Here is a 24,559-nt window from a genome sequence, read left to right on the forward strand (position 1 = left end):
GCCAGCCCAGAGGGGCTGTACTGGTGAAACTGGATGTAGTCTTGGTGTTCTGAAATCCTGATATCTGTTGTTCTGCCTGTTTGGCCAAAGTAGAACAATTTGCAGCTGCAAGGGACCTGGTATACACCAGGTAGGTCTAGGGGAAGTGGTTGGTCTTTGGTAGAGCGGATAAGGGATACCAACTTTTTGTATGGTCTGTAACAGGAAGTAAGGTCATATTTTTTGAGGATATTGGTTATTTTTTCAGAGTGGATGTAGGGGATGGTGATAGACTTGGTGTAATCTTTGTTGTGGAGGGGGGGAGGGGGGTTGTGGTTTACAGGTTTTAATATTTTTTGGATTTTTTTGGGGTTATAGCCATTGGCTAAGAAAGTGTTGAGGATGTGGTTTAGTTCAATAGTCAGGGCCTTGTCATCTGAGCAGACCTCTCCACAATAAAGATTACACCAAGTCTATCACCATCCCCTACATCCACTCTGAAAAAATAACCAATATCCTCAAAAAATATGACCTTACTTCCTGTTATAGACCATACAAAAAGTTGGCATCCCTTATCCGCTCTACCAAAGACCAACCACTTCCCCTAGACCTACCTGGTGTATACCAGGTCCCTTGCAGCTGCAAATTGTCCTACTTTGGCCAAACAGGCAGAACAACAAATATCAGGATTTCAGAACACCAAGACTACATCCAGTTTCACCAGTACAGCCACTCTGGGCTGGCAGACCATGCCTTAGATACCCACCATAAAATTCGTTGGAAGAAAACAAAAATAATTCATCGCAGCAAGTTTAAATACGAAAGATTATTCAAAGAATCTTCAGCAGCTCTAAAAAACGTTCCTAACCTCAACAAATTTGGGTGCATGAAACTGCCCCAAATTTGGGAGACTTTCATTATGAGAACTTCAGCCCAACTGCCAAGACTACCAATTTAGCCCGCAAGAGGGCACCATTAGGACTTTAGGAACAATATTAGTTTCTTGCTTTCTTCCTCATTTGCTTTGTGTTAGTTCCTGAGTGCACATACCATATCTTTATGTTCCTGAAGATGGCAATGTGACGTTGCCAAAATATAGAAGTGATTCATTAAAGTTACCTTTAATTAATATACTTCATTTGCGTTGTTAATTCCGTAAACTAATTACCAGTTATGTCTAACCAACATATAAGCCTTGCTACTAGAATCATCAGCCTTGTAGTCCACATATACCTTTTTTCACAGAGGTCCTCACACTGCTGGCAGCAACCACCCAGGTAATCACTTCATGGTCACTCTCACCAACCTGAGGATGATTTGAAACCTGATTTAAAATTACATCCTCCGATGAGATGATCAAATCCAAAACCCTCAATCCTCGTGTGCCCTCTGTTACATACTGTCTGAGGTAGTGTTGTCCCTCAAAAACTCAAACTCATTTTCTTTACTTCCAGTTGCTATCTCATCATTCCAGTGTATATTGGCATAGTTAAAATCACACTTTTCTTATTTGCTTGGCTAATTTGATTATGCATTTCATAGTCCCATCAACATTACCAGGTCTATAACAACATCCAACCATGTATTTCATTCTATTCATTCACCTTTATCTCACACCATACTGCATCAAAACCACTGGCAATTAGCCTCTTGCATCTCTACTTTGAATGGACATAACTCTTTCTCTATCATTAATAGCACTCCCCTCTCCCTTTTTTCTTGCATGCTGTTTCTTTCAAGTTATCTTAAAGGCCATGCCTAAACTGATTAAACAGCAATCATTCTAAAGAGGATCTCTCTTCAGATGAAACATTAAATCTATGAGCAATGCTCCAAAGTCTGATAATATCCGAAACAGACTCCTTATTACCTTGAATGCACTGATGAATTTTCCAAATGTTAGGTCCTAATTCTCCCACACTTGAAAATTCAGATATTAGCAAACTTTTAAAGGTTGCATAACTGTCAGTGTCTCTTAATAAAGGGGATGATTTTAAGAACTGTCAGTGTCTCTTAATAAAGGGGATGATTTTAAGAACATTTTGGCTTTGTCTAATAATTTATTATGAAGTATAATTAACAAATGAAAATCTGACCATTTTCCTAAATCTCTAATTTTTTCTGAATATCTAAAAATGTTTATGCTTTCATGACTATCACCTGAGAATGAAGGTATTACAAAGGTTGGATTAATTAACTTAAAAAAATCCTCATCTTTAACTGAAGAAACTTCAAAACTAGATCATCCTCACCTATAGCCATTTTACTTGAGTCAAGATTTACTTTCTGGAGTCTAAAATAAAGTTAAATCACAACCAATCCTGCAAGTCGACTGCAGCATTTGTTTTAGAAGTTAGAGAATCGTCATTTGTTATGAAATTATCTCTATTATATTTATCTATTTATACTCTGAGTGTTTATTATTACACAAGGATTCAATTCCAATTGGACTTTTAACTATTTCTTTTAGAATCCAGAAAATCACTGACTCAAGACCAAATACAAAACATATACATATTTAATAAAATGAAAACAATATGTACACTTTAAATAAAATTAAATAACTACAAAATACTGGATCCAAGAACTTCTAAAATAAATATACACTTTAAAGATTGTCTAATCTAAAAATATCAAAATCACCCATTCTCTGACTCATTCTATTACTGGATTGTTTGACATATACTTAATCAAGTCAACTAGACTAAACACCTTGTTTTTACAACAAAAATGTTCATCAGAGTCTGTTTCTTTAGTAGGCTCTTTCTGCAAATATAAAAACTTGCTTCTTCTTTTCCATAGGATCCTTTCTTATCTCCCTTATATAGCACACAATATTATTCCTCCTGTCTCTGAAGTATAAATACTCTTACCTCTTCTAGTCTATTTGATGCACAATTTACTGTACCAGAGAAAAAAAAGTTCAAAAACAATATATCTAAGTTGAGTTGATTTCGTCGCTCTTTCCAATAGAAATAACAATTATATCTGGTGTCCTTAAGACAGATGAAACTTTCCAATTAGTGTTTCCTCAAACATTCAATTAAAACAATCACTGCGATATCTTCTTTTATAAACTAAACACTTGTTGACAGTCTCAACTCCTCCAGTTTAAAGACTCTCAGTTCTACGATTCCTTTTCAGAATCTTCTATTAATATTCTTTCAATTGTCACATAAAACTAAATAAACTTCATAAGAACAAAATTCCTCTGGTCTGCATTCTGAAACTTCCATTAGTTCTCTCTCATTTTTTTTTCTTGTTACCTCAATACCGAACGCTATCTCTGACTTCTGTCAATCACCCATCAATCTCCTCGGCAAGCATGCGCACTCCATGAAAGCGGCAAGCAAGAAGTTAGGTATAATGGCTGATTCGTCTCTGTTAGCATAACGAGAATGTTTTTATAAAACATAACACTTAATAATTTTAACTACAATAAAAAAAAGATTGAAGTAACATAACTATCCAAATCCAGTAAGTACATAAATTTTTTAAATGATTTACATTTCTTGACAAAATAACATCAATAACGGGCACATCGTAAGTGCCAATAATACATGTTATGAAACCAAAACTAACAATATACTAATAGAGAAATAATTGTAAAAAGATTCATAATTATAAATTATAATTATTCAAATTAAGGGGATATGAATAATGTTTATATCGCCGAAATGAAGCCATTGGCTCTTTATATTTAAATAAATTATAATTATTTTTACAAAAGGACTTTTATGAAAGACACTTGTCTTGTTCCAATACACTAGAAATTTCCGACTGTTTAGGCTCATTTTATTTAATATAAGACTGTGTTTTTCTAAACAATAAATACAGATTTTCTGGTTTGTCCAAAATAAGATATCCTACAAGAGAAACAAATCTAGATGCCTGGAAAACTTAGAGATGGAAGCTTGTGAGAAAGGTGGATATTTTTGTGATGGGGTTAAAGGCAGCAAAAAGATAAAAGATTTGGTGGTTTTAAAACTTTTGCTACATGTCCAGAAATGCCTTCCACATAAGGGATAGGAATGCAAATTTTTTTTTTTCTGTATTTGAAGAGGTAGAGATACCATAACTGTTAAAAGCTTTTTTTCATTAAAAAAATCTTTAAAAAATCATTGGATAAAAAGGAGGATTTAATGGGTTGTGATTCTTTCTGTAAAAGCTCACCTGAAGAACATAAAGAATGAGCATGATATACTAAAGTCTCAATAGTTCCAGCCTGTGACAATGATAATGGTCAGACTCAGTATGGATATAACAGCCTATATGAGTCATCTTCCGAAAAACTAAAAAACATAAGCTTCCATCTGGCTGATGAAGAATAAAAGATCTAAAAATGCTAACTGGTTATTTACCTCTTCTTCTAAGGTGAAATGGATCCTGGGAAAAATTACATTTAATTTGAAAAGTTTTTTAATTTTAGTCTTTGATCAATTATTTTAACTCAACTCTAAGATCCATATGTTGAAATTAGTTTGAACACTGAATTGAATACTGTTAGTTTAGTGTTTTGGTATAGTGCCTCCAAAGCACAACTGGAAAAATGATAGAACACTGCACCCTTCAATTTTGATAATTTCTGGAGAAATTTTTATACGGGCATTTTCAATTGAAGGTTAGTTTAGCAGATCTCATGGAGGTAGCAGGGTTTACATCCTACATATAGTCAAATTGGTCAAAAACAAACATGCATTTTCAACAACCATTAGCTTTGTATTGATTTTATAAAGATTGTTTTATAATGCTAGCCCGTATGGGTTTCACAGCGATATGATCATACACTAAATCAACAAGTGTTTTGGCTAATTTCTCTCATTTTCCATGTATACATACTGGCCACTAAATTAGACACTTTTATTTAATACTGTGTTGGACTTTCTTTAGCCCGAATTACAGCACATATGCAGTTAGGCATAGATTCCACAAGGTATACCTACAACATACCAGGCATTCACCACACAGTCCTTTAACTGGATCAGAGTTGCTGGAACAGGAATTTGTTCCTGGATCTGTTTTTTTAAGATGTCCCATACATACTCAATGGGGTTCAGGATCCAGGCTTTGTAGTGGTCAGGAAAGATGGTGGAGTTTGCTGTCCTGCTTGCTGAACCACTTTGTCTGTGACATTCTTGATGTATGGCAATGTGATTGCATTCTTGAAATCTTGTTTAAGTAAGGGAGTTGCAGGAGATGTATTAAGAATTTTTTTGCAATCATTGCCTTACATCAAGAATGTCACAGACAAAGTGGCTGTGTTGCTTTGCGAGTACAATGTAAAAGTGGCTTTTTTACCTTTACAAAAAATATCCAGATTCCTACAATCACCGAAACTTCCACATCACCCCATGAAAAAACCAGTCATCTATGAGATTCATTGAGCTTGTGACATTTGTTATGTAGGCCGGAAAGGAAGGTGGGGAGAGATCCGCATGCCTGAACACATAAAAGACATCGAAAAAAGAAGAGAGCATAAATCAGGCCTGGTATTTCACAAAACCACTACTGGTCATCAAGTACTTTGGCAACAAACAAAAATATCATATATTGATTATAACTGTGTTACAAGAAAATTTAAAGAAGCCTCACAAATGCTTAGGATCTCTAGACAATGCAATAAAAGTCAAGGCTTAATTTTACATCAAGTATGGCCTGCTTTCATCAAAAACTTAACTGCCACAAACCTAGGATATATCACATGCGATACCACAGAATGTGATAGCAACAACTACAATGTTCCACATGCATACAGTAACGAATTTACCATCTGTATTCTGGTTTATCAATTATATGTTGCAGTTGTGAAGTTATCAAAAACATCTAATATGTGTAATTAGTTGTTAAAGCTTTTGTGTAAAAACTTATGTACAACTACCCCTGATGATGCAAGTCTTAGGACTTATGAAGCATACGTACCAGTGAGCAAAGGTCAGCCAACTTTTGCTCACTGGTATGTATGTTGATGGCATACTCATGGTAGACCCTTGAAAAGGTTGCCCAACAACCCTAGGGTTCTTACCACTTAGGCAACAGACAACCCATCAACCAATAATACATCCTTACCCATGTTTGTTGATTGCACTACACTGTTGGGAAGCCCCAATGTCTGCCTATTTACCATCTGCATTCAGTTTGGGTACATTTCACTCTGCATTAGGATTGCCAGTATCAACTTCCCATCAACCCTATCTCTAATGTTTTGTCCAATGAGTGTAGATTACAAATACTTAATAATGATAAGTACTTGAAGGATTTCTTTTCCGATTATTTTAAAATTATCATAAATATTTTACTTTTCAATATGATATTCATTTTTATCCTCCTGCGAAGCAAATGGTGATCACTTCCTGTTCCATATTCCCTGTTTATTCTTGCATCTTGAACCATCTTGAAGTTATTACCATGAACAATAACAGAGTCAGCAACAGATGCGTTTAATTTCTTGTGCATTCACTCTACATGAATTTATGAAGATAACAATCCTGATCATATCAAAAAAAAAGAAAAAAGAAACCATTAAGTATTTATTATGATTCGCTGTGCTCTTTTCTTTAAAATTTCTAAAAATATTGCTATATATGTAGTATTCATTTTCCACTCAGCTATTTAGATCACCGATAAGAATATTTTCTTTTCCACTTCATTGGCACCCTCCCAACACTAAGGCTTAACTTAAAGAACTTAGAGGGCTGATAATTCCCTTGCACATTCGCATAACACAGGAGCTGATATGCCATCTAATACCATGACTATTTGTATTGAGGGTCTGCAATATTTTAAGCACCTCAATTCCCTCATTCTCTATTTTCCTATCAGTCAATCTCACATCTGGCAGTGCAATGCCACCATGTAGATTATTATTATTATTATTTGACACCTCCAGGGAGTTCAAAGACTCATCGAGGGAGGGCACCTACTCTACACTTTCCGTCTCCACCACTCAACCTCATCCACTAACCGCATCATATACACCAATGCCATCTACTATCCACCACTAGTATTTTCACAGACAATCACAAACATCCATGCCCATGGCAGGATTCGAAGCCGCAACCTTTTGGCAGGAGAGCAGATACGCTAACCACTCAGCCAACCAGGCTGACAATGGTACACCTTGACAAAATGCTCACTTAGTAATTCAAATATTTGGTTTGAATCTGTTATCTCCCTACCATCAGCACTTTTTAAAGTCATCATTCCATAATTATTCCTCCTTTTATTTGCCACATAGCAAAATAACTCTTCAGAATTTCTTTTGTCTTCATCATCATTTTCTTTCCATACAGATCATCTTTCTTTCCTTATATTGCTCATGGGCATGCTGATCACCTTTTTCTTTATAAAGATTACAATCCTGATCATAAAAAAAAAAAAAAAAGAAATCTATCAAGTATTTATTATTATTAGCTGTGCTTTTTTCCTTTAAAATATTGCTATATATGTAGTATTAATTTTCCACTATGATCACCTGCTTTGTAATTCCAGATTGAGACTACATGATCACTTTCTCCAAGTAGAGGCAGAGTATCTAGACTGGTTAGTGTTAAGCTCTCTGATGCAATAATCAGATCCAGAACTATTGAACCTTGAGTACCCTCCATTACATGTTGCTTCAGGTAATTATCTCTCAGCAGCTGTATAAATTCCATTTCTTTCGCTACCGGTGACCATTTCTCCTCCCAATTGATGTTTCCATAGTTGAAATCTCCCATAATAATTATCCAACCTGTACTTAGCATGGTAATTTACAAATGCATGTCATCTACATTCTCCCTTATACTCCCCGAGTTACAGCAACAGCCAATTACATACTTTGCCCTGTTGGCCTCTATCTCACACCAGATATCATCAAATGAACTGCTCTATGAATCCCTTATGAATCCTCTATGAACTTATCTTTCAGCAGCAAAATTCACCCCACGAAGACTGGAACTATCTTCTGTCTTCTTGTGGCAACTTCCTCTAACATAACATCTTAATAACTATTTACAAGAATTTCTCCTTTTTAAGTTTTGGTGTAAAACCATTCATTACAACGTGACAGTTCTCTAATTCCAGTTTTCCAGTTATAATTTTCAGAGTGATGGTGCATACCTTCAATTCTGTTGAGGATAATAATTTTGTTTCAGTAGCTGACTTCTGACACTACTCACCCTGACAAAACAGTAGGTCTTATTTAACTGGATGACACCCAGGTAGAAAGACATTTCAACATGTTCTACCATCATTTTTGTGTGGTTTAAGTCAGAATATAATTATTTCCACTAAGTCCCAAACTGGCCAGCCTGCTTGGACAAGTGGATAGCATATTCACTCTCTAACCAACAAGTTGTGGGTTTATACTATAAGTGCCTCCGTAGTGCAATTGGAAGAACAACGGTACATTGCGCCCTTCGATTGGAATAGGCCTAAGTTCGATTCTCGTTGCGATGGGAGGAATCTTTATCTGGACGATTTCAATCGAAGGTGAGTTAGCCGATCTCATACGGAGGTAGCAGGGTTTTTTCTCCCAGAAACTCGGGTTTTTCATCCTGCATACAGACAAATCGGCCCTTCAGAACACACACAATTTACAGACAAAAAATACTAGTTGTGGTAGTGGTGGAGGTGGGCGGTAGATAGTGTTGATGGAGATGATTCGTAGTAGAGGTTCAGTGTAGTGGTTGAGACAGTTGTAGGTGTCCTCCCGCGATGAGTCTTCGGACTCCTTGGAGGTGTCACGAATAATAATAATAATACCTAACAGTGGGAATGGATGCTTGCGATTGCCCAGAATGATCTTCATTCTGTGAGGGCATCTACAACCCTACCTTTTTTTCCAGCTGAGATTTCACTCCCAAAATCCAATCAGATGTGGAATGACCATATGACATCTAAACATCAAATGAAAAAAAGCCTCAAACTGAAAACCATCCTGTTTACTCAGTATCTAGATAGATACCTAAAAACAGGATAGGTGAAGAGAGGATGTCAGAGGCCCTGGTTGGTTCTTTGCATTCATTCATTCAAGATTACGTGAAGGTTTTACCTCCATATATCTAATTCTGATTCTTAAGGGACTCTGAAAGAATTTTTTTTTCTCATACAAACATGCTTGTGATGACTGTATTATTTAATTTACATTGAACTATACTGAAATAACCAATTTCATTCCAAAAAGGACTTTTTTTTTTTTTTAATGAATGAATGAACAACTTCTTTCAGAAAGGCTATGCACCTCATCTCTTAAAATTGAGCACATGCAGCTGCTGTTTAGATTACAGCCAATGCAAATGAGGCTATGAGGCCAGTTAGTGTATTATGTTTGTTAATTAGTGTTTTTTTTTTTTTTTTTTTTTTTGGAAAAACTCAACAAACTCAGATTTTTTTGGATGAAAATATCTAAGTTTCTGGGAGAGTAAACCTGGCCATCTCTGTATGAGAGTAATCCACCTTCTGCTTAAAAATCCTGTGCTAGACAGGATTTGAAATCAGATCTCTTGAACCAAAAGGCATTGCTGATACCAGGTGAGCTGCAGAGACTTTCAAGACAGCATGGAAAATGAAAGCACTTCTGCTTACCAAATTGAAATCTTATAATCTGCTTTTCATCCATTATAAATGGATTACTGGTCTCCTCTCCAGGAAGTCATTCACTACTGTTATGTCGTCTTTCCCTCGTAAATTTTTATTCTAAGTTTACTATTATTTATCACTTTAGGATATCAGTTATTCCATTGCCGACAAATTTATAATTGTTTAAAACGACTGCGCCAGCCGGCAATTGAATTCTGATACACAATTAGACAACTCTAAAATAATAAAGGGATAACGTGATTTGCCGTCATGGCTACCCTTTTTTCTTTCTTATGAAAATGAATTCCCCTTTTACTTATACAGGTCCGAAGGTTTAATAAGTGGTAATTCAAATCTCAGAAAACAACAGAGTCATGAACCTTGGGTTAAAGAAATACATTTATTTTAAACACTTGCATATATACACTTTAAGTGGTAACTTCAATACTAAAGAGTCTGAACCCCCCCCCCTTTAGGCTAAGATATCCAAAATTTCTACTCCCAATTTTAATCTAACAATCCCACACCCTTTTTGTATTATTATATTCAGACTCGATTATTCCACACAGAGTTATTCAGTGCTCAGATATAAGAAAAAACATATGCACATTGTTATATACAATCCTTGTGTAGAGCATATCAGACGCAATCCATCTTGTATTTTAACATGTGATAATATTCTTATTTGTGCTCAAGCTTTATCCTCCCCAACTTAGTTAATATTCAAGCTAATATTTAACATGATATCATAAAGTTTCTTCCTAATAAACAGTTCAAAGGTTTGGTTCCTTCCTCAGCATAAGCTTAGAGTGGCACCAGCTTATTTGACATAGACAGACTAGTCCAAAATCAATCCTTTAGGCATCATGTGAAAGTTAAATGTGTGGAGTTCCTAAATTCCTTGGTTCCTATTCCTTTCTTGGTTACTATTCTAAAACGAGTATGAAAACTTGTACATTACCATCCTTGTCTTTTCACAGAGTTGCCGGGGCTTCCTTGCGATTACACTTCCGTGTTTTCTCACCACGTTTTCTCATGGCATCAGCAACTTACTTCTATTATCTTCGAAAGGTTGCCCTCTCGCTGATTACACATTGGCATAATTAACCAACGGCTCTTTACTGGAATTCTGACCTCATTCCTTTGGTGACTATACTCGACACGGCACAACAGCAACCAGGAGATTGTTGCTGGGCACTGGGGGCAAGCTACCACAGCTATCCAGGACTTGGATGGGAACACAGGAACAAAAAACAAGTGAGCAATTTGAATCTCGCGCAGGACCTTATATTGCAAAATGCGAGTGCCCTCTCTCGATGACTATGTCATGCTCATAGCTGCGGCCGATTGGTCACTGCAACTCCGAACTGTTTTGACATGGTTCTAATACATAGATCATCTTATATACATCTAATAACAACATTTCAGTACTGAGACATAATTTTCCCTTGCTAATTTCACACTGACATTATCAACTTTAAATATAGATTTCCCAAAGTTACTTAATATCTACAACCTCAGTTGGTTAGACATACCTCTGAGTGAATATATGTACACTATCCTTTTAGCTCTTCTTCTGGAGGTATAAGTATGTCCTTATCCTTAGATCTAATCGTTACCGTGTGTTGGGTCGGAAACAGGATGACTCACCAATAGTGAATCAGCACTTTTTCCGACACAACACTATGCAATATGATGGACAGTTTCCTCTCTTCAGAATTCTCCACCAACACCAAAGTATTCTGGCCCATGTTATATTCTCATGAACATGAGGTCCAACAACTGTGAAAATAGTAAAATAGTATCCTGTATCTTCTGAACAGTAATATGTTCAGCAGTTACTTTAACTTATCTAAAATAAATATTTGAAAGGTTTCTATGAATTCTACACTTTCAAATCAGAAAATTGCTCCTTGCTCCTGCTTGCTAATCATGATATATCTGGCATCATTATATTGTGTAACTAACGAATTTTTTTCTTGATGGTTGTAATTTTCTAAATGATGGTTGTGATCATGATGTGTCTGACATTGTGATAACATATAAACAAGCAATTTTTTTAGATGGTTGTGTAACTCCAATTTCGGTTTTTTTCAGAATAGCAAAATATACAGAATTCTCTCTCTCTAGGACTTAATCAAGGGTTCCAGTGCATATTAAATTTCTCAGGAAAGGGGAGCAATAGCAAATAAACATACATATGGCAAGCAGAGCAACTGGAGTAGATGATATCTGATCAGAAATGCTGAGATATGGAGGTTATAAAGCAGATTATAAAATTTTACAGAGTAATTTATACTGACTACTCTGTAAAATTCAGAAGACCTGATCAGATGATTGAATTCCAGATGATTGGAATACAGCTTTCATATGTTCCCATCTATTTAAAAATAAAAAAAAAAAAAACTATTTTCAAATTGTACAGGAATTCCCCTTCTAAATGTTTCAGGTAATATTTAATCAAAAGCATATATACTATTTACTCTGAACCCAAAACTCACTAATAACAGTAAGATTATACAATCATTGTTTGATATTGTATGTATTTAGTTTGTTTACAAACATTTTTTTAAAATAGTCTCAAGTTTCCTTTTTATTTCTTCTCATATAAAGTACGAAGTGTCTTCAAAAGATATCTTAATCCTGTCCTAATTGACCAGTATTAAAATATTTCACCATTGTTAACCTACACTTGCACAACTAGTAGCTAAAATACAAGACAATTAATGAAAACAATTAACACCACACTATCCTCCTTTCTGATGAACCACTTTCAATAATTCTCTGATACACATTAGACAGCCAATCTCCTAAGTGAACATTAATCCATAATGCACCTCTTCTAATTAAAAAATAAAAAATAAAAAAAATACTTGATTCATATAATCTGTCAACAATACCACAGATGCATTTTCATCAATGGGTGCAGCTGCCATGTTTTGGATCCATTGTATCTAAATCCAATGGTAAACCATTTACATCTTAAATGCATGCTATTCCAAAAACGTCAACTAGTTTGACTCATTTTATGCATCAAATCACCATATCTGTATATGTTATCCTATCCAGTCTACTTCCTTGAAATCCTTCTAAAGGAAAACAGACACAATGATACGACATCAGTTAACCAAATTTAATGTATTGTTAATTCCTTACATTTTCTTTGAGTTATAACCATAACTCAAAATGATGGTATAACATGAAGGCATTTCATGCCGGATTAGGCATTGCCCAAACAAGGTCCCAGTTGTTTTTGTGAGAGAACCAGGGAAAACAACAAAAAAGTCAGCTACTGGAACAAATCCAAACTCAAAATCAGTTGTGATCAACACTGGCACCACCAACATAAGAAGAATCAATGGAAAAGAAATGTAACTAGCAGAAGAACTGGATAAGTACCAGATCGACATAATAGGTATACCAAAAAGAAGAAGACAAAAACATGTGAAATCTTTCTAAGCAACAAGATGTTATATTCAGGAAATAACAATCTGAGAAAAGAAGGAATAACTATAATATTAAACATTAAACGTGATGATAATCTTCTTCAATGGCAGGCAGTATCAAATAGAGTGATGTGGGCTAATATCAGATTGGGGAACAGGACAAAGAAACTTATCTGTGCTTATGGTCCCACAAAAGGTTCAACTAAGGAAGAAAAAGGAATTTTTCAAGGCATTAGAAAAGGCAGCTAACACAACAAAAAAGGAAAAGATGGTCCTTGTTGAAGATCTAAACAGCAGAGCAGAAAATGATTACCAGACACAGAAGAATGTTTTGGGAAAATTTGGAGAAAAGACCAAAGCTAAAATAATGGCAAGTACCAGCTGGATTTCTGCTCAGGACATGGACTAGTTATATTCAAAATAACAATTGGTGCACAAATTCACATGGAGAGAAGATGCAAGGAATAAGAAAAGTCTCTTGACTATGTTATTGTCAACATATCTTTTCCCACTGGTTCATGACACAAGAGTATACAGAGGATTTGAAATAGGAAGTGATCAACATTTAGTGTTCAGCAGGATAAAATTGAACTTCATATTGAAAAGAAGGGTGTGTAAGAAAGTATTGAAATGAATCAAAGTTGAACAGCTATCAGATGTTAACTGTAAGCTCAAATACATTAACATTCAAGAAAAACTGAAAGAGTTTGAAAACAAGAACCAAACCTTGGAGATTCAATGGCAAACCAAAAAGAAAACATTGATTCAGCCAGAGAGGCATGTGGTGAGGTAATCTGCAAGGATAGAAAAATAAGAACTCCTTGGTAGACTCAGGAAGTTAAGGAGGCAGTCAGGGGGGAAAAAAAAGCATATTGAAAGTTCCTGGAAAATAAGGGAATACAGAGAAAAATATAAGAAAGAATTGCATTGTGTAAAATTAGCTAAACAAAAGTCATAAGAAGATTTTGATAAGAACAGAGAAAATAAATATCAAGAAGGTAGTAAAATATTCTGAAGGTTATTAAAAAGCTCAGAAATGGAGGAAAGAGTGCCGTAAAAAGAATTAGAGATGACAAAAGGGATATGAAAACTGAATATAAAGATATTCTTGATGTATGGAGCAATTAATTTGAAAGATTGTTAAACGAAACAAGTAGTTACAGCATGGTGATAGAAAACATTCAACAGGAATGCCATCAGGAATATATATATCTATACTTGAAGCAGAAAAAGCTATCACAAACCTGAAATGTGGAAAGGCAGCTGGAGCAGATGACATTCAAGCAGAAATGCTAAAACATGAAGGTATAAAAGTTTTACAGTGGCTACACTGCATAATTCAGGCAGCCTGGTCAGAGGATCAAATTCTAGATGACTGCAGTAGAGTATTCATAGTATCCATCTATAAAAAAAGGGGAATAAAGCAGAATGTGAGAATTACAGAGGAATTTCCCTGCTGAGCATTCCTGGTAAGATATATGCCAGTATTCTTGAGAAATGTTGAGAAAAATTGTAGAGGAGAAGTTTGGTTAAGAACAAGCTGGGCCAAAGAGAGGTTGTTGGGATCAGATTTTCAACTGAAGACAAATAGTTGAGAAATTATGGGAATATAACAAGGATCAGTATTTAAGTTTTGTAGATCAGGGAAAGGCATATGACAATGTGCAAAGAGGACAGCTGTTCAAAACACTCCATTATATGGTGTAAATGGAACATTATATCAAGCAATACATAATTTCTATCTGAGTTGTAAATCAGAGATTAAAATTGAAGGAGGCACAAGAAGATGGTTTGAGGCAAAAGCAGATGCGCAACAAGGGTGCACATTATCTCCACTATTATTCACCATCTATATGAATCGCATTATGAAGGAAAGCAGTATTAAACCTGATATCAAAATTGGAGATGTTAATCTCAGCTCTTTACTTTACGATGATGTTATACTCCTAAATAAATTCAGGACAAGTTTGCAGGATTCCATGACTGAATTAAACAACTGATGTATTAAATTTGTTATGAAAATACATAACAAACAAAACATTTCACCTATTTAGGCATAATTTTTAGTGAAGATGGCAAATTAAATTTGGAAATATTATTATTATTATTATTGTATGGGCACTTAAGGAGTCCAAAGATTTTATCGTGGGAGACCCAAACTATCCACATAATCTATCATACCTCTCCTTGAACCCATTAACAAACAAAATACTCATGACTGACTCTGGAAACTCATTCCACTCATTCACAACTCCCCAAGCAAAAAATCTAGTCCTCACACCTCTAGTAACAACACTTTCATTCAACTTCCAGTGATGACTCCTTATTCTGGCCTCTCTAGCCAAGTGTTGAAAAATTTCCTCTGCATCAATCCTGTAAAACCCTTTAAACAACTTACATGTTTCTATCAAATCCCCTCTTTTTCTCCTATCAACCAATTTCTGCAATCCACACACCCTCAATCTATCCTCAGAGGGAACATTCTACAGACCACTCACTATCTCACCTCTGAATCTTGACATTCTTAGTATTCAGGAATGTGTTAGCAGAGCTAATCTCAGGTGATATGGCCACTTAAACAGAATGGGAGAGGAAAGATTAGCTAAACAAGTGTTCTTTGCCTGCATGGCAGGAAACAGACTCAGAGGAAGACCAAGGTGTAGGTGAATTAATACAGTAAAAAGTGCCTTAGAAAACAGAAATATAAGATCTGATAATATTGGAATATTGACAGATAACAGGCTAATCTGGAGGAAAATTGTTGATAGGTAGCTGGTAATGATGTAACTTTTCATATAGTACTATCATAAGATCCTGTACACCCCTGATATGTACAGGATCATATGACAGTAAATTCCTGACATATACCTAAGGGTATATGTCAGGAATTTGATGATGATGACACATTTTCTTTAAAAAAAAAAAAAAAAGGGAGGGGAAGGAATATCTTTATCTACCATAAAACACTTCTGTTGTAATTTTTATGAACTTGCAACCTTTAACGATTAAGCATCGACTTAGAATTCTCCTTTGGTATATACCTGTAGCTGTCTGTGGAATGCATCCAGAGTGCACAATGCTGTTCAAAAGATGACATGAATTTGAGATCACTGCCTTAATGAACAAGCATCAGTTCTGGATGCATATCTTGAAACTTAAGTAGATAAACATTGCACTGATTCTCAAATTTGCAAAAAATAAGAAAATCTAAAATATATTAATGTTTAAATCAGGATTTTTATCCAAGACATTTCAAATATGTAGTGAGGTAACTTAATTCATTTGAGAAATGCTCACATTTCATGTACAAATTTCATTAGTTAAATTAATGTTTCACAAAATAAATACCTAGGCTATAGGAACTAATGGCCAATGATATGGTCATTTAAAATAAGATATTTAAGGTATATTTAATTTACTATATTTAACAATGCTATATGAATAATATTATATAGTATTATATTATAATACTATATATTTAATACTATAAATACTATATTTTAATATTGTTGCCGAAGAGGATTAAATTAATGTTTACATGCCTTTTTAATAGCAAATACTGTGAATATAGCAAAGTGGTCTTTTCTCATTTTGCTAGCACAAAGGTACAGAGTTCATACTCAAGACTCAAAGTATGAATATCAGTAATTATTGGGAATTGAATTATTGTATAAACTGAAATTTACATCTTTAAAGAGTTAAGTTCATGCATCAAAAATCAAGGTGTCACAAGATTTTTTTCTTCTAATATTAAGATTACATTGCCATTGCTTCTTTTAATTATTAACTTAAAGAATTTTTTAATGTTACTCACCTAACTGATTTATCACATGTCTTCCTAGAAATCCACTTGCACCAAATACTGTGGCAACAGCACCATTAAAAGATGATCGACCTCCTGTCCCACGTTTTAAGGCTGCTGTTTCAGTTGTTACAGGAGGAAATTTTGCTGGATGCACTTCTGAAGAAAAATGTTTTTGTGGAATCCACAAGCTTGTAAGTGCAGGCCATAAAAGTTCTCCATACCCTACAATATTTGCAAAATCTTATCAAAATGCAATATGCAAAATTCATCTTTTACTGATGCATATCAGTGTATAAAGCTATTTCTGAAATTTTCCTGAGAATATGCACTCAATGCAAATTAACATAAGTCAAATTAGGAAGTATTGGATATTTCCAATGGACACTGAGGTAAGCTAAAATCAAAGGATTCATGTCATATCTGCCAATTGCATGTATTCACTGTTTGCCTGTTTTGAAGAGGTTTTGCGTAAGAAAACCAGTGTCACTTCCATATGAAAATGACTGATACATAAGATATGCTTCTAAAAAAGTAAAGAAAATGCTTAAATATTTCTTCTGAAGAAAACACAGATTTGCTAAACAAGAAGATTAGCAGAAAATACTGAAATAATGTAATAAAAGTCCCATGAGACAAGCGGTACTCAAAACAGCATTACTGGCCTTTCTCCAGGAAATGTAAGTCTATTTATTTGGTGTGCCAATGGCATAAACTCATGAAAAGGCTTGCCTCGGTAGCTCGTTTTTTTTTTTTTTTTTTTTTTAATGATGACCTCACACATGAAAGGTTACAGGACCTATAACACTACAGTGCAGTGTGTAAGTGATTAAGGAGAAAGATGTAGCCTACTGATATGTTTCTTAAAACGTTGGAGAATTGTACTCAGCAGGAAAAAAGTATGGGGAAGACTGTTCCAAAGAACTGTGGTGGATGGAATGAAGGAAGATGAGAAGTTTGGTATGTTTGGAGTTGGATAGTGTATGGATGTTGGTCAGCAGCTGCTCTAGTTCTTACATGGCTAGAAAAAAGTGGAGGAATAATAGCAACCAATAGAGAGGAGCAATGCCCATGATAGTACCTACAGAAAAGAGCACCTATGGAAAAGTGACTGGAGGAAGTCAAGAGAAGGATCAATTATTAAGTGGATTGCATTCTTCTGTATATCATTAAGCATTCTTAGAATTGTCTATGGGTGCATCATCCCAAATGTGCAAACAATATTCCAAGGATGGTTGGATCTGAGACAAAGTGTTAGGAGTTGAGAAAAATGTTTTGAAGGGAAAAGAACACCAAGCTTTTCAGAGGTGATGTATGAAATATGCTGTGTGCATGGATAAACTGCATGTGACAATCATCGCAACAAGAGAAAACTGATCCTAAAATGAAACTGGAACATTATCAAAAGTAAGAGAGAGAGGGAGCAAAGTAGGATCTTTCTTGCAGGTAAATAAGACACCTGAGTTTTTATGACATTGAAATGTACTAAGTTGGCTTCATCTCCATTTGAGGATGTAGAAGATCAGTGTTTAAGTCACTGGATTATGGAAGATCTTGTGGTTTCTATCATTTGAGTACTACAGGGTTTCTAGAATGAGGAACAAGAACGAAGAGTGCTGTCATAAGTATAGGAATAGGATTTGAAGTCAGAAAAAGTGAGAGATCACTGATATAAAGGAAGATGAGTGTGGGTAAGAGGTACAGAACCCTGAGGTACGCCAGCATTGACAGAGAAGTCTGATGAGAGGAAGCTGCAATCCAATATGATTGTCAGCTTCAACTGTGTCTGGCCTCGATGCCTGACAATCAAATGCTTCTGAAATATTATTATTATTACATAACACCTCCAGGGAGAAGGGGATAAGGGGAACAGGGCCATAAGGGGCAATCATCTTGATTGTAAGGGAAGCAGCACTCCCATGGACCCCTAGCTGGATCTATCCTCTCCTTCTTCTACTTTGAGGAAGATCCACTTACTTTAATCTTTCCTATAAGGGCCTTATCAGCCAACTCTTCTTACTTTATGACCCTTATGCTATTAGAGTACTAGATGGCGATGGGGTCTTTTCATTTCTGGCCTTACAACTATGCCCTCTCTATAAACCTTACTATATTTCTTTTATAATCTACTCTTCCCCTTCATTATACCCTATTCCTCCTATGGGTTTAAATTCGGAAGAAGGCTAGTTCAGAAGCCTTTAAGGTAGCAGCCCTACCACTGAACTATTCCATCGTCAGGCTAGTCCCCTGACATGGAGAACATAATCTTACTTGTAAGCTGACAGAAAAAGATAATCGGATTGAATCTATGGGAAACAACCCTGGAATAGAAAAGGGAAAACGAAAATGGAAACGACAAAATATAATACACATAGCAAACTGGAATGTAAGAGGAATAGCATATAAAGAAATAGAATTAGACCAGTTACTAAATGAAAGAAATTTTAAAATAGCAGTAATCACTGAAACAAAAAAGAAATTAAAAGAAACTATGAGAACTGAAAATTTTAATGTGATATACAGTGGAGTCGACAGAGACCAAAGAGCACAAGCAGGAGTCATGATTTGGATTCATAACTCCCTTTCAAAACAGTTAAAACATTATAAATTATGGAATGAAAGAATAATAGAAGCTAGAATAAAAATAGATAGAGGCTATTTAACAATAATTGGTTTATATGCCCAAGAAGAAGGAAGAGAACAGGATAATACTGATTTTTATAATCAGCTACAAAACATATATAATAAAATAAATAAAAATGATTACATAATCTTAGCAGGAGACTTAAATGCAAGAATTGGAAACACGAAAATTAATAATAATATAGGAATACATGGAGAACACACTCTAAACAGAAATGGTAAAAAATTGATTGACTTTGTAGTTTATAATAACCTAAAAATAATGAATTCCTTCTATAAACATAAAGATAAAGACATACATAAATATACTTGGGCAGCAAGAGGATGGAAATCAATATTAGATTACTTCATATTAAATGAAAAGACATCAAAATTTTCACTAGATTAGAGTTCACAAAGGATATGAAATAAGCAGTGACCACTTCCTTGTTAAAATAAAATTAAGATTACCACCTAAATGGCTACAAGTAACAAGAACAGAAAGAAAAATTGAAACATTTGTTTATAAAACTAGACTATTGAATGACACAAATGTACAATGGCTATATGAACAAAGAATTAACCAATATCTAGATAAAATAAAACAAAATGAAGAAATAGAATGGCTTAATATAAAAACGATACTAAATGCAGCAGCAAATGAAAGCTTAGGAATGACCAAAAAATTCAATAAAAGAAAAAAACTGAAGATCTGGGATGATACAATCAAAGAAATAATTAAAAAGAAAAAAGAAGCCTATCACAAATGGTTAAGCAGTAAAATATTAGAAGATGAAATAGAATATAAAAGAATAAGAGCCATAGCTAAAAGAGAAGTCAGAAAAAGACATAGAGAATCATGGAATAAATTTGTTTCTAATTTAGAACATGATTTATATAAAATAAGACCCAATGTATATAAGATTTTGAAACACCTAAATGCAGATACCAAAGAAAACATAAAATTAAACACTGAATTGAAATTAGAAGAATTTCTAAATTACTACACAGAACTGTGGACAGACAAATATTTTAAACAAGACAACTGGCAAACAATTAACGAAAATGAAAAGAAAATAACTGAAGAAGAATTAGAAATCAGCCTGAAAGAAAAAAGAAACGGAAAATCACCTGGAGAAGATAAGCTACGCTCAGAACTATATAAATACGCAGGAACAAGATTCAAAAAAAGACTCTTATTATTTTTAAATAAAATTTACTCAACTGGTATCCCCCCAATAGAATGGAAAAAAGCAATTGTGATCCCTATCTTTAAGAAAGGTAATAGAGATGACCCTAAAAACTATAGAGGTATCAGTATACTAAATTCCTGTTACAAAATCTATAGCAGAATCTTAAATAACAAACTAATGAAATATTCCGAAAACTTTATTCTAGAGGTACAGAATGGATTTAGAAAAGGACGATCATGTACAGACCCAGCCTTTTGCCTAAAATTAATAGTAGAGAAAAGAAGAGAATATAATTTGGAAACACATATTGCATTTATTGACTTTGAAAAAGCATTTAACAAAGTTAAAAGAAACATATTATTTAACATATTAAAAGAAAGACAAATACCAAATAATATCCTAAAAGCTATCACAAGTATATATGAAAATAATCAAATATAAATAAGATTAAATCACGAGCTATCATATACAAGAGAGATAAACCAAGGGGTCTGACAGGGATGTCCCCTTTCAGCAACTCTTTTTAATATCTACTTAAATTAAATAATAATAAAATGGAGTAAAAATTTACGCCAAGGAATTAAACTTTCACCTACAGTTAACTTAAACACTCTCCTCTTTGCAGACGACCAAATAATAATTACAAATTCTGAAGATAACTTGCAGAAAGCTATTTTAAATCTAAATGAGATATCCAAAGATTATGGTATGATAATATCAACAGAAAAATCAAAAACTATGGCCTTTAAAGGACAAGATCCAGCAAGAACTAAAATAGTAATAGATAACAAGATCTTAGAACAGGTGTGAATTAATTTAACTACCTAGGATGCATGATCACATATGAAAATGAAAAGATATAAACGTAAAAATTGCAAAATATTTAAAAATAACAGGTGTAATTAAATCTATATTTAAACCAAACCTAGTTCAAAAACAAACCAGGCTAAAAGTATACAATACATTAGCCTTACCGGTCTTAATGTATGGAAGCGAAATCTGGACAATAAAACAAAAAGACAAACAAAGATTAACAACAGCAGAAATGAAGTTTATGAGAAAAACTGCAAAGTATACCCTATTTGATCACAAAAAAAACGAAGATATTATGAAAGAATTAAACCAAGAACCGGTAATAGAAAAAATTAAAAAATATAAACATTAATGGATGGAACACGTTCAAAGAATGAAAACAGAAAGATTACCAAAACAAGCCTTAAAGTACAAGCCATTATTAAAAAGAAAACCAGGACGTCCTCTTAAACGATGACTTCTAAGGCCAGAACAGGCCATGCTAGCCTAAATCCTTGATGCGTATGATGATGATGATGACCTCCAGGGAGTCCAATGAGTCATCGAGGGAGGGTACAAACTCTACAACTCTCCATTTCTACCAATCGCAACTACCTTCATCATCTACACCAGTATTTCTCAAACTTCAGATATCGCGTACCCCTTCTTAAATTTTTATTATTACCAAGTACCCCCTAATTAAAAAATTAATTAATTAATTAAAATTTAATTAATCCAAAATTAATAAATTAATTTAAAATATTAATTAAAATTAAATATCTATTTGAATTAAAATTAAATTTTATTTGAATTTATATGTTCACGCAAACAAAAAAATACGATTTATTTTTAAATTTTGGTTCTCTAGAGATGTCGGACGACACTCTCTTATCAATTTCATTTGATCCAGATGCAATATCAACGTTTTCTTGTTGCTTACAGCTACTTGTATTTGCTATATTGCTCTCTTTTGGGGGGTTTTATAAATCCCATCTTTAACCAATGATCCATACGTAAGAATTTGAAAGCTGAAAAAAATACTGTATTTACTCGAATATAACTCTAACTTTTTTCGCAAAATCAAAGGCTAAAAAATCGTGTTGCAAGATACGTGTGGGAATTTTCGGAAACTAAAGTTTTCAGAAAAAACTGAAAATGGTGCAACTTACCAAGAAGCTCCTACTCGCTATCACTACTTTTGGCATCGAGAATAGTTTCTTTGTGTGCATCATCAAAGTCATCTACCCAAATAGCGTCATCTTCTTTCCCATTATTTCAAGCAATAATTACCAAGACTTGAGATAGATAGAGCAGTGAAGAACTGCATATGATTGGTGCGGTATTAACAAAAGATTGCGGGAACCCAAGAAAAATTAGCATTTCAACAGTTGAGTTGAAATGCTAATTCCCTTCAACCGAATTCCACAATATCTGAAACACATTCACTATATATTTCTTAATTTTAACATGTTAACAACGGGGGTGGTGTCAAGCAAAACCATATGTTCCACCGGCAACATATGGTTTTGCTTGGTCTATACAGCTTTTGTTTAGTTTCTGTTGGAGAGGGGATGTGATTCATTAGTTAGTGCCGTTTTATCCCGGTTGTCTCTAATTGCACTTTTTGTTGAAAAATATAATGACTCCTTTAATTATGCATTGCCCAAAATTGCCACGTACCCCCTAACAATCTTTCGCGTACCACACTTTGAGAAACACTGATCTACACTAATGTCATCTACTGCCGACTGCTACCAACACTATTTTCACAATCCCAAACATCCATGCCCACGGCAGGATTTGAACCTGCAGCCTTTTGGCTGGAGAGCGGATATGCTAACCACTCAGCCAATCAGGATGGCCATTATTATGTGAAGTCCAAGACTCATTGAGGGAAGCACTACAACTTTCCGTGCCACCATTTAATCCATCAACTACACAGAACTGCTACTACCACCATCATGTCAAGAGCAACAACATGGGTTTCTCCAAATCTTAAATTTTTCCATAGCTTGTGTCCAAAGGTGGCCGAGTTTGGTGAGATCAGCTGGAAAATGAAAATTGTGGATTCCTCCATATTGGTGATCATTAATTAATTGATGAGTCTTCAGGTAGTGAAGAAACTGGTGGTTGATAACCTTCTCCATCACTTTTGAAAATACTGCAGTGAGAGCAGTGGGACAATAGATGGCAATCTTGTCTCCCTTTTTGGGTCTACAGGTTAGATGTAGGTCTGCTTCCATGCTGTTGGATAGATGTCAGTGGAATATGATAACTTATATAGGCAATACAAGATGGGTGTTAATTCTGGGGCACAAGTTTTTATCATAGCTGGAGGAATACCATCTGGACTAGTAGCCTTATTAGTATCGAGATTAATCAGGGTTTTCCTGATGTCCTTCTGGCAAAAGTTCAGTGGAAGCTGATTACAAAAGTTAGTAAAAGCCACTGCATATTTACTGTAAGGCTGCAAGTTTGAATCCCAGATAAAGCATAAGAAAGTAAACTAAACCAGGCAAGAAATTATATTCTTATTTTCATCCTTTACTCAAAAGCAAGCAAACAAAACTTTGTTTGTGCATGAAGTATCTACACGACTAAACCACTTGTAACTTTTGCATTAATTTAGCGTTATTTTGACCTTTACTGAGGTCTCACGAGTGACACCTCATTAAATATCAAAACCAGTCTGGATAGTGAGCCATAATGCATAGCACTATACATGTCCAAGGAAGTGTGCTGTGCATTATGGGATACTAGGGCAATTTGATGTGAAGCCATTTGCCTCCTCTCCATATAAATGCAGTTTATTTATGAAGTTATTTCTTGAACAAACTTTGTTTGCTCTTTCTTGGATAGAAGATTAAAACAGAAACAATACAACTTCTTAACCACTGTAATTTAATGTGACCAAGCAAAACCCTTTCTACAATAATGCACTGATATTTATAAAAGATTGCTCTGGATGACTTGTACTGCTCCTTGGGTTTATAAGGCTTAACTTAAACTTCATATCTTTACAATATATATATATATATATGTACAATAATTTATGTCTCATGCTGATGTTTAGTGGAATAAAACAAACTTCTAAATCAAAAATTAACTAATTAAATTTATGTAACTAATTAGATTACTAGGCAAATATTTCACCTTGGTCACCAAGG

General features: G+C 34.5%; 1 protein-coding gene across 2 annotated transcripts in view; it reads right to left on the reverse strand.

Moving 5' to 3' along the window:
• Nucleotides 1–24,559, reverse strand: part of ND-39 (NADH:ubiquinone oxidoreductase subunit 39) — a 287,270-nt gene that overhangs the window by 248,903 nt on the left and 13,808 nt on the right. For both annotated transcript variants that reach the window (XM_090414724.1, XM_090414725.1), the window contains exon 2: nt 16,798–17,010. In XM_090414724.1, coding sequence (XP_090270850.1) covers nt 16,798–17,010 — 213 coding nt within the window. The remainder of the gene's footprint in view (nt 1–16,797; nt 17,011–24,559) is intronic.

Source organism: Typopeltis vanoorti, chromosome 25 (assembly GCF_054136105.1).
Source record: "Typopeltis vanoorti isolate ZY-2024b chromosome 25, IOZ_Tvanoo_1.0, whole genome shotgun sequence".
Taxonomy (NCBI): Eukaryota; Metazoa; Arthropoda; class Arachnida; order Uropygi; family Thelyphonidae; genus Typopeltis; species Typopeltis vanoorti.